The sequence below is a fragment of the Cyprinodon tularosa genome, unplaced genomic scaffold, assembly GCF_016077235.1.
Source record: "Cyprinodon tularosa strain WSP-4 unplaced genomic scaffold, ASM1607723v1 ctg67, whole genome shotgun sequence".
NCBI lineage: Eukaryota > Metazoa > Chordata > Actinopteri > Cyprinodontiformes > Cyprinodontidae > Cyprinodon > Cyprinodon tularosa.
In genome coordinates this window covers 2,027,884-2,040,183 of record NW_024039418.1, presented here as the reverse complement: position 1 = coordinate 2,040,183, position 12,300 = coordinate 2,027,884, and the positions used below count along the sequence as shown (strand labels likewise).

The 12,300-nt window shown below is 39.6% G+C and overlaps 1 protein-coding gene across 1 annotated transcript in view; it reads right to left on the bottom strand.

The window, feature by feature from the left end:
- Positions 1-4,000: 4,000 nt before the first annotated feature.
- The window catches only part of itfg1 (integrin alpha FG-GAP repeat containing 1), a 282,738-nt gene continuing 274,438 nt past the window's right edge, over positions 4,001-12,300 (bottom strand). Inside the window, exon 18 of the mRNA XM_038267323.1 lies at positions 4,001-5,027. Coding sequence (XP_038123251.1) covers positions 4,968-5,027 — 60 coding nt within the window. The 3' untranslated portion in view covers positions 4,001-4,967. The remainder of the gene's footprint in view (positions 5,028-12,300) is intronic.

Sequence of the window (12,300 nt, the reverse complement as noted above, 5' to 3'; positions counted from 1 at the left end):
AGCGCAGCTCATTTAAGCCGCGCTGCTGCTGCTGCTGCTGCTTACATCAATGAGCGGCTGTCACCAGCGTCGTCAAGGTAGACTCAGCAGACAGCTTCACCTTCCGGTTTGCAATATTTACCTTCAAAAAAACGAATAAAGTGAGAAGAAATTCAAATAAATCAAAATACATTTTATTGGTTCATTCCGGGAGCGATTAATCAATATATCAGAAATGGAAAAGATAATTTTCTATGATCAAAGAAACATATTTCCTACTGCAAGGCATCATAAATCACAGCTCGACCAATACCTTCTTTAAATGTTTGCACATTTTTAATTCTAGATTTTCCAATAAGAAGTGCTGTTATGTTTTCATTACCTTTTACAACGTGTGCATTAATTATTAGGTGTTTTGAGGTTTATTACCAACAAATCTGTCCATCGAAACAAATAAAGGTTTTTGAACCTCTGATCTGTTCCAAGAAGATAAAAATGAGGCTTTGACTAAGAGAAAAACTATGCATGCACAATTATTGGGGGAGTGGAACCTTTGCAAATTATCATGCAATTTATATTAAGGAAAAAAAAAAACATTTCTGACATTTTACAGAACAAAGGAAACCAGTACATCCTTTTATCTTTTAACACCAGTCCTCCTTCTTCTGGATCAATTGATGATCAACTTTAAGTGTTGCAGCAAAACTCCTCCTCCAGGAAGTTTAGAGGTGGAATGTTCTCTATTCCCCCAATTTCTCGTTTAAAAATGGTCCATGAAGAAGAGTTCTCATTTGTTGGAACATTGCCTAAATGCATGTCCAGCTTTAAAGATGTTGACATGTCTGAACCACTGAAAATGGATGTTTGTGTCATCTAAAAACTGGCAGTAGGTAGAGGAATTGATTTAGACTGGAAAGGTCCAGCTATCCTACCTTTAATGATGAAAACCCCACAGCACTACCACTCCTCTACCTTGCTGTGGCCTGTTACTGATCCATTGGTTTGGCTCAGTGAAATTTCAGCAGAGGTTCAGTTGGTTCTTTGCTATGTTGGATCAAACTTCTGGGCCCCTTAGGAAGGTTAAGGTCAGCTCTGTGCTGGGAAAATACCCTGAACCCTACAATGCTCCATAGGGGCAACACGCTGCTCCCTAATGGATTTGGTTAAACTTAGAGAACATTCTTATTTTTAAAAGTCATTCCTATTGTTCGCTGGTAGAGTTTAGTATACGGTAGTAATGGAGGGAAAGGAGATCCACCCAATTTCTCCAACCTTTAATTAATAAATTGGCTTTTTATTTATTTTGTTTAGCTTGCTAACTTTGACTATTTTAAGCATTTTGAATGTTTCTGTTGTCAGAACCCAATACCTGCCGCCTAAATTGTTTCCTGTTTCTCTGACTGTGACTAACTGGATGTGCTCTCTTCATCCTCTGACATGGGAGCTGGCTTGGAGCTCGTCTGCCTGGCTGTGTGTTTCCTGGACGGGGCCGCCTTTTACAGCTGCTTTTTGTATCTCTGCTTCTGTCTCCTTGAACCCCAGTGGGCCTCAGCAGATGGCCGCTCACACTGAGCCTGGTTCTGCTGGAGGTTTCTTCCTGTTCAAAGGGAGTTTTTCCTCTCCACTGTCGCTACAAGCATGCTTAGTGTGAGGGATTGCTGAAGAGTCAATGAGTCGATGCAATCAACTGGTTTTCATTAGAGAGAAAACTTTGAATCAACTTGACTGGATGATCTGGCGTATGGAAGCAAATCGTTACCATATTTCCATTTTAAGAATGTGGCTGCATTGTTTGACTCATAATTAAAATTCACATTTCAAATTGAATTTTGGTATGTATTTTCTGGGGTACCGGTACATTTTGAAAAATAAATCTCAAATGTTTTTTTTTTTAATTTTAATTAAGTAAAAGGATGAGCGGTTTTAAAGAAGAAAATGAAAATGCAAACAGAATGATTGATTACCAATTTCATTTCAGTCAAGAAATGCAGCCACATTCTTAAAATGAAAAAGCATTTCTTAAAAATGCTTTTTCATTTGAAATATGGTAACGATTTGCTTCCATACTGGTGAACTGTAAAGTGTCTTTAGATGATGTTTTGTGAATCGGCGCTATAGAAATAAACTAAATTGTATCGATTTGCTCCTAACATGGCTCAGATTTGTACTTATTGATGACCACTCCAAAAAACAAACTGAGCTAAACTCTATATAGTTAAAGGAATAGTAGACCCAAAACATGATTAGCCTTCGTTTTCTACTCACCCCCATGCTGAACAACACTCTGGAGTACTTTTTTGATATCTCAAATGCATCTGGAGATCTGGGAGGCTTCTTGCTGTCTGCTGACATTCAAATAATGGAGGTCTATGGCGCCCGAGGCAGAAAGGTCCATAAAAGTCCACAAAAAACGTGTCAATATTCCTCCATACTGCTCGTCCAATGTATTCCAAGTGTCCTGAGTGGGTAGCATCCAGAATTTACTCGAAACGAAGTCATTTAGAATGTTTTTAGAGCATAAACAGTAGTGTATAGGATTTCCTAATAGCGCCCCCATGCGCGCTCACGATTCTACGGAAGCCGGCAGACCAAACCAGCGCATTCAGCTCGGCAAAGAACTCATGCTCTTCCTCAACACTGAAGTCCTCAGACATTTTTCTTTCGTTGTTTCTTTCTTTGCACAGGTAAACAGCACATTTCTTCTTCTACGCTTGCATTATCGGCAGAGCAGACGCTGAATGCGCACTTTCTTCCGGTTTGGTCTGCCGGCTTCCGTAGAATCGTGAGCGCGCATGGGGGCGCTATTAGGAAATCCTATACACTACTGTTTATGCTCTAAAACGTTCTAAATGACTTCGTTTCGAGTAAATTCTGGATGCTACCCACTCAGGACACTTGGAATACATTGGACGAGCAGTATGGAGGAATATTGACACGTTTTTTGTGGACTTTTATGGACCTTTCTGCCTCGGGCGCCATAGACCTCCATTATTTGAATGTCAGCAGACAGCAAGAAGCCTCCCAGATCTCCAGATGCATTTGAGATATCAAAAAAGTACTCCAGAGTGTTGTTCAGCATGGGGGTGAGTAGAAAATGAAGGCTAATCATGTTTTGGGTGTACTATTCCTTTAAGATAATTGTATTTTATATATTTCCTTATTCAAATAAATCAATTCCTTATTGTCATTTTCTGCTGTGTGAAACATAAGCTAAAAATAACCAAATGTGCCATTTAATTTATGGATAACACATAGAAATGCATAAAAAGGAAGAAAAACGCCTGCTAGCACGTTTGACTGCATCTTAGCTTTAGTTTGCTGTCAGTTGCAGCTCTTAGGACAATTCTCAGCTTCTACTACAGTAATATCTATTTTTATTACTCCCCATATAAACTTGTTCTTGACTAAAATATTTATCTTATTCTGCCTTAAAAGTGAGGATTTAATCCTAAAGCAAAGTAGAGGTTAGAAATTATTCCTGAACTTTTAATTAAGCTTGAATAAATAAAAAAAACAAAAACAAACAAAAGCCTTAATGGGTAATAATTAATTTCCTTCATATTTCCCTCCTATGCTTTTACTTTTTAAAGATTTCCTGTTTTTATCGAGCCGATTTCTGCTCATCTTTATAACAGCTTGTAGTACCACCTACTTCTTTGTCCTGCCCCCACCCTCCCCACCCATGCTAGGCAGCAAACACTCACTTCAGACAGGCTTACTTCCATTTGCAGCGTGGAGAAGGCTGACTCCCCACCCTGCATTAGTCTGTTTAGCAGGTTGGTTCCTGGAGTGTGGCGAGGGGCCCACTGGGATGCTCCCAGCTGCCTCTGGGGGTCCTCTGGAAAATGAAAGGCCATTTAATTTCACTGATGCTGAACTCATTACACATTTAGATTATTCTCCTCCGGCTTCTTCACAAGCAGGATGTTCTTATGCAGCATCTTCAGGAGAGAAATGTGCAGAGGTAGCGGAAGGAGGACCTTGTTGGAAGCAATCACAATAATGCAACACATAAAGTAACTGACTTAAGCAGAAACCTTTATTCTCAGCCACAGTGAGTTAAACACAGTTAGATGCATAAACATTCATTTGCAAGCTGAATCCACAATACAAAAAATCACTTACAGTAGATACACCCAATTAGTTTAAAAAAAAAAAGTGCAAACAACTTAGTGGACAAAAGATCATCCTTTAAAATAAATAACAGATCAATTAAGCTTTAAAACGACAAAACAAAAAACTATTTCCAGAGAAACGTTTGTTTCACTCAGCAGGATTAACAGTTTCTAGACTATTCCCTCAGCCTGGATGCACGACTGTTACATCTCTGCAGGATACCCCCGTCGTTTTTATGCATTTTCACAATAAGCTGCGACACAATCAACTGGGGAAAAAGACTAATTTGCGCCCAGCAGACTGGGAAGCTGTTCCATCAGGTTAGGTGAGGCTGGAAGCTTTAACACACAGAACAGAGCCGGTTCTTCTGCAGCTCCTGGTCAAAGCAATATCAGGCCATTCAGATCAGTTTAGATTCTCAGAAGAAGCCTGACGTGAATAAAATATACAAAGATGAAAAGCAGTAGCAGTTAATATTACACCCTTTTTAACATTTGACCCAGAAGATGCTTCGCTTTAGTAAACATTTTCCCCAACAAACAGGTAGAAGCAGGTTGCATGGCTGGCATTTAAATCTCAGACCGAGACAGAGTCAGTCGTGATAAATCGCTGCTTAAATCTTCACTGTAATCCCTAGAAGGAAGCCCCCCCCCCATGCTTCAAACACTGGAATGAATAAATCAAATGCAACATAAATATTTCACACTTTGCTCATTGACTGAAAAGGATAAAAACAGAAACTCTTTAGGGCAGATAAGTGTGGAATTACAGGTCCCAGGAATGAGTCTGGGTCAAAATGAGTGGATGTTTGAAATTGTGGCCGACGGAGCGGAGGAGGAAAGGAGGCTCCTCCGTCATGCAGCGCTCCTCCTTCACATGGCGTCAAAATGGAAGCGATGGGCTTCCTGCCTCTTCTCTCTGTCGTCCGCTTTCTGAGGGACACAAAAACACAGAGGAGCAGAAACTTAGTGGATTGTTGGAATTTTTTATCTTCTGCTGAACGGTTTAACTTTTAAAGCTTCCTTCTGTAAATCTGTTTCTATTACACCCAAATTTCCCCGCTGTGGTGCAATAAAAGTACAATGAATTCTTCACTAATGCACTCAGTAACTCGGACTTTATCACAGGTGACTCAGCATGTAAACTCCAGGACAGCAGAACTCTGGTGTTTAAAATTAGCAAACTGTTATTTTGAATCTTGCTGCTAGAAAAACAGACTTTCCTTAAAAATCAGTAAAAGTGTCTCACAGCACGACTCGTAATGATTCTTTCATTGTGAGCTGCAGGTCTTGACCTTTAAGCCCTAAGAACCTTTTTTTTTTTTTAACAGAATCCAAACCTGGAGCAGGTTTCCTCCTCACCTCTGTATTTTAAATGAGCTCAGGCTGGAAAAAGGCAGCAGAGCTTTTTCATCTTGTTGTTATTTTTTGTTAGTTTTCTCTTCATGGTAGAAACATAACCTGAGATGCCGAGTCAGGGAGTTTCAAAAGCATCAGATATCTTGCAGAGAAGAACTGAGGTATCCTTTAAATTGTTCATGATGAAATCGATCCAAATCTGTCAGATTTCACAGTAAAGAATTGGCTTTTTTTCACATTCCTGGAAGGAACAGGTAGTCCCATCATTTTGATTCGCTTAAAATGGTCCAGCTCATTTCACTTAGGAAGCTGTTAATGCTTGTCTGAACTGAAGTCTGGTTTAAATAAGCAAACTGTTTGTTCTGCCCATAAAGGAAAGACAGAAAGCAAATATTCCCCCCAGCAAATGAAAGGGAAAGTACACTAAAGGGAGAAAGAGTCGGTCCTACTAGTAAAAACAAACTTCCTGCATCGCCTGCTCCTCATCCTCAGTAGCTTCCTCCCCACAGGAGCAGCTGTCCAGGAGGTTTGCTCTGCTTTCATACTGCATTGTTAAAGTGAACCAAACCGGACGGAGGTGTGAAATTGACATTTCTGGTCGATTTAGGAAAGTTCCCCCGATAGTTTCATCAGGGGTGAAAGCATCCCTAATTATATTTTACAAAGCAAACATGATTTGTGGGACAAAAAAATAGTTAGACTGACATTCATCATAGGCGACGTTCACACTGCAGCCTGAAGTGACCCAAATCCCATATAGGACCCGTATCTGATCTTTTCATGACAGTCTGAAGAACACAGATCTGATTTTTACCGATGTGACCCAGGATGTTTGGCTTGGTGGTGCTGAATTCATATTGAATTTGATCTTTTCAAAGGCTGCCTTTACCTGCATGGTCAGGTCGCCTAATTCTAACCTTAACGTTATTAATATTCAGAGATGGGAAGTACAAATACTTCGTTACTGTACTCAAGTAGATTTTTCTATTTTTACTTTACTTTACTACTTATTTTTATGGCGACTTTTTACTTCTACTCCTTACATTTTAAAAAATTGGCTCGTTACTTTAGTTTTGAATCATTTCAATGGAGTTACCGTTATTATTTTTCACGTCATCAAATTCAATCTAATTGGATGGGAATCTACTTTGCATTTGACGCACCACTACAAGATGAATCGACAGATTCGGCGGTATTCATTGGCGGCAAATCATTGCAGCTTGGTGGCGGTGGCGTTAGCATAGTAGCATGGACGACGAGATGATTGAAAATGAACACAACGGAGATCTGGTCCTATTGGCAGACATCCATTTAAAATGTAGGAAACGGCATGAAAAAAGTGGTTTCTACTTTTACTTTTATACTTTAAGTAAATTTACAAGTCTGTACTTTGTTACTTTTACTTGAGTAAAGAAGTTTAATCAGTACTTCCACTTTTACCAGAGTATTTTTTAACACAAGTATCTGTACTTTTACTCAAGTACAGAAAGTGAGTACTTTTGCCATCTCTGTTAATATTCAGCAAAGAGCACTATTCTGTTCAGTCTTGCTAAGCAGAGGCAGGAAGAAAATTATCAACCATGGCTGACTATAGTGCAGAGATTAGTCTTTCTTTTCGACCGTTCTTTTTAAGGTCAATAATTTACTCGAAACGAAGTCATTTAGAATGTTTTTAGAGCATAAACAGTAGTGTATAGGATTTCCTAAAAGCGTGTTCACGAGTCTACGGAAACCGCGGCAGACCAAACCAGATGAAAGTGCGCATTCAGCGTCTGCTCTGCCGATAATGCAAGCGTAGAAGAAGAAATGTGCTGTTTACCTGTGCAAAGAAAGAAACAACGAAAGAAAAATGTCTGAGGACTTCAGTGTTGAGGAAGAGCATGAGTTCTTTGCCGAGCTGAATGCGCACTTTCATCTGGTTTGGTCTGCCGCGGTTTCCGTAGACTCGTGAACGCGCTTTCAGGAAATCCTATACACTACTGTTTATGCTCTAAAAACATTCAAAATGACTTTGTTTCGAGTAAATTATGGACGTTACCCACTCAGGACACTTGGAATACATTGGACGAGCAGTATGGAGGAATATTGACAAGTTTTCTGTGGACTTTTATGGACCTTTCTGCCTCGGGCGCCATAGACCTCCATTATTTGAATGTCAGCAGACAGCAAGAAGCCTCCCAGATCTCCAGATGCATTTGAGATATCAAAAAAGTACTCCAGAGTGTTGTTCAGCATGGGGGTGAGTAGAAAATGAAGGCTAATCATGTTTTGGGTGTACTATTCCTTTAACTAATAGAGAACTTTTATCAGAAAACCAGCCACAAAGCACATTTATAGGTTTGGAGGAGCCGCGGCAATTCACAGCTCAGGTGGAAGAAATTCAGGACATCAATTAGTCCTTCATGATTCTGCTCAGCTCCTTTTTTGCTACCATCCATCGAGATAACTCTGGAAAAAGGAAAATAGAGCAGGCTGGCATGAATACCAAAGCTGTGAAGTAAAAACCTCTCAGTGGGTGGGAGCACCATTCAGCATGGACAGGGATGGAGCTAAGTAGAAAATTATCTTAAAATCAGTCAAGTAGTATGATTGCTTCTGTGGAGTAATGCCATAATAAATCCACCTAATAAATGTTATTGGCTAATTTGTTTAAAACTTTCTCTTAATCTAGTTTTAAGTCAACAGGTTATGTGCCTAGAAACAGTTGAAAGAAAACGAACGAGCATCTGGTTCGTGGAGAATTCCTGACAAACAGGCAGAGTTGTGTTTAAAAAACATCAATAGGTGAGCATTTCACACCAGCATCACTGAGAGAAGCAGGAAGTAGGTATGATTGGGTAAGATGATGATGAATAAATCAGCTGTTGACACACACGAGTAAAATGATGGCAAGCAGTTATATAAAATCTATTCAAGTATATTATATATCAAAATATAATTTCAAAGTAACTGTGAGTGTAAAATATTTCATAAGATGCACCAGAAATGTCAACATGAGATTATTGTCAGTCTGAATGCTGCAGAGCTGAAGACTGAATTGGGCTTTGCCTCAATTGGAGATGGTTGCAAAGAATCAGGACTGCAAATGAGTTCCCTGACGTCGGATTAGAGCAGCAGGGAGTCTTTTCACGTCTGGAAGGAACATTTGTAACAACAAACAGCTTCCATGTAAGTGTGGGAAAATTGCCTGGAGGAGCTCTTAGAAATCTACGATCCTTTTCTGCAATTTGGTATTTTAGCCAGTTGGAGGTAATTTTAACCACTTTGTATCATTAGCAACTTTAGCAACAGAACGACTCCCGTTTTACAGTATGACTGTGAACATTATCATCTGCTCATGTTTTTACTGTGATTGAGTTTACTTGCTTAGCACAGTGATTAAATGTTAAGAATGAAAAAGATGGCTGATTTCTTTATGCTGGATCAATTCAAGTGTTAGAAGCACATTTGAAAGAACAATATAATGAGGCTTACGGCCTTAGAGGGATAGTTTAGGGTTTCTGAATTGAGGATCTGTCAAATTGCAAAAAAAATTACAGGGGACATAAACAACACAGTATAACTTTAATCAAATGCAACTTCTGTAAAATCAAACTGTTCACTTAGGAAGTAGCACAGACAATCAATTTCACATGTTGTTGTGCAAATGGTATAAATACCAGTGGAAATTAGGAAGACAGAACACTTCTCAGTACAACTGCTTTCTGGCTGATGTTTTAGTCACTTTTGGTGTTTACATGAGACAGACTCTACAACACAAGTGGCTCAGGTAGTGGAGCTCATCCAGGATGGTTTGCAGTATCTGTTAGCATAGTTTCTAGAGGCTGGAGATGCTACCAGGAGACAGGCCCTAGGAGGGAAGTAACCCAACAGTAGCTTTTGTGCAAGGAGTAACAGGAGGAGCACTGCCAGAGCTCTGCAAAATAACATCCAACAGGCCACAAATGTGCCTGTGTGAACAAATGGTTAGAAACCGACTCCATGAGGATGGTATGAGGGCCTGACATTTCCAGATGGGGGTTGTGCTCACAGCCAAACACCATGCAAGATGCTTGCGATTTGCCAGAGAACACCGGGATTGGCAAATTCGCCAGTGGAGAATTTGCCAATCCTGGTGAGTCATGCTACCTCCATGTGCTCACCAGAGGTAGCATGACTGCCATTAGGTACAGAGATCCTCAGACCCCCCGCATGCTGGTGTGGCTGGCCCTGGAATCCTCCTAATGCAGGACAATGCTAGTCCTCATATGACTGGAGTTTGTCAGTAGATCCTGTAAGATGAAGGCATTGAAGCTATAGACTGGACCGTCAATTCCCCGGACCTGGAATCCGATTGAGCACATCTAGGATATAATGTCTCGATCCATCCACCAACGTCACGCTGAACTGCAGACGGTCCAGGAGTTGACGAATGATTTTAGTCAAGGCCTGGAAGGAAATTCCTCCATCCTCCACCTCACCTGGAGCATGCCCAGGTGTTGTAGAGAGGTCAGACACAATACTGAACCTCATTTTGACCCCTTTTAGGGACATTAAATCAAGGTTGGATCAGCCTGTAGTGGGTTTTTCCACTTTGATTATGTGTCTGACTCCAAATCCAGGCTTTCATTTGTTAATAAATTTGATTTCCATTGATGATTTTTGTGTGATTTTGTTTTCAGTACATTAAACTTTGTACAGAACAAAGTATTCAATGAGAAAATGTTCTTCATTTAAATCTAGGATGTGTTATTTGCATGCTCCTTTTAGTTTTTTGAGCAGTGTAATATCTCAGTGAATAGCTTCCCTGGTGCCCTCATTTAGTAGAAATCCAAATTAGCTTGTCTTGGAGGCTGAAGCTAACGGTCTTAGAGGAGGAATATTATATTTATAAAACCACCACCAATAACGCTATTTTTTTATTTTATTTTTTTTGCAAAAGCTGATATCTGAGCCTCTAAATTATCTGGTTTTGGATTGTTCATTTATTACTCACAGGGTTATATTATCTACCAGCAGTAAAAACTCCTTTGGTGTTGATAGTAGCAGGTGACTTATTTAGAAACGATCCTGCAGTCTAGAACACATCAGAGACCATTTTACATGTTCTTTTTTTAGTCGCTGTTTCACACAGGAAGGATACTTCTTTGTGAATTCCTTTTATATTTAATTCCCATGATAATAACACCTATTTGTATAAAACAACCCAATATGGCGATGAAAACGGTTAGCAGTATTTCTGCAAAGTAGCTCCTAGCTTCAAGTCTCCATGAACAACACATCTGCATTTAAACACTGAGATTATAAAAGTAATTGATAGAACTCAATATCTAAAATCTTAACCATCCTTAGGGGAGTTTGTGTCTTTAAGAGTGAGATAGAAATAGGAAACAAATGAACAGAAGCTGAGTGCAAAAACAAAAACAAAATAATTAATCACCAGACGGTGGAATCAATATTTCAGGTTGACAGATCGGTAAACAGCTATTTGTTTTTGCTAAAATAACTATTACTTTTGAATTATTTAAGCTGTTTAGACAAACCTCTCCCCCCATCATGTCTTATAGATGGACAGTCAATCATGATGGCACCGTTTCTATCCTGTCGTTTTCTTCTATCTGATGCTAAATGATGTTCTGTTAAGATGCCAAACTCTTTCATGGGGCTGATGGACTGACTCCTCCCTTAGCTTTAGATGAGCGATCCATTGGGCTGATGCTGCAGTAATTGACCAGCCAATGCGTGACACCTAATATTCAACGTCAGCCTTGAATCATTATTTGACAGCTCTGCATTGATTTGTTCCTGTCGATAGATTTTATAGACACAGTTGTGAGTTTGTGTCTTAAAGCAGGTTGGTAGCTCCAGTGGAGCATCACTGGGATTAAATGTCAGCTAATTAAATTTGACCTGGGTGAAGATCAGATTGATTACATTTTGCTTCATGTTTTTAAACCCCCCCCCTTTATCCTCATTTCTATTCCTTTCTGGCTTAGATGTATAAATTATCCTCCCTTATGACTGAAATACACAGGATTTTGCAGCAGAGCCCTGCTGGCTTGTTAGCCTGGACAACACGTCTTTACTCCCCTCCTGCTTCTGCCTTCTATCTGACTTTGTTATTAGAAGAGCAAATACCAGAAGCAGCAGTACAAACAGACAGAAATGCTAAATGTCAATCAGCTGTCTCCCCCTGACCCTAAAGGATGCCCCGTCGTAAGCAGGATGAGAGGAGATGAGATATGAGTGAGGATGTTAGCAACCGGCGTACATCACTCCTCCCCCCATCTTGATTCTCTGGATGACGCCGGAGGTCACACCACATTAGCCCGTCTGTCCTGATCTGTGCCTTTCAGGTTTAGAGGCCCCAACCCAGGCTTTTAAAAAGTGTGAATAGAATCTATTTGCTTTAATGGGAGACGGTTTACATCTGAAATTCAAACGTGGGATTGAGGGATTATAGCTTTATTAGGGATGAACGATATTGGGATTTTGGCCGATATCCGATATGCCGATATTTTAAAACTTATGTAGCCGATAACCGATATCGATACTGATGTTAAAGCTGGACAAAAATAAGTAGTCATTGAAAATAGCAGTTTTGTTATCCATTTCTGACACTTTGAAAAATAATATACTCAAATATATTTTCATATGCTGATATCAAATAGATTTTTAAAAACGCGGTATCGATCTATTTTACTTTCAAAATCTGGTGAAATTTCATCGTTCTGTTACAAACTCTCGTGATATTTTGCAAATTCTTGTGAGATTTTGTTAGTAAAATAGATCGATACCGCGTCAATATATCACATATAAAAATATGGCAAAATTTTGTGAATTTTCGGGGGATTTCGTAGCATAACGA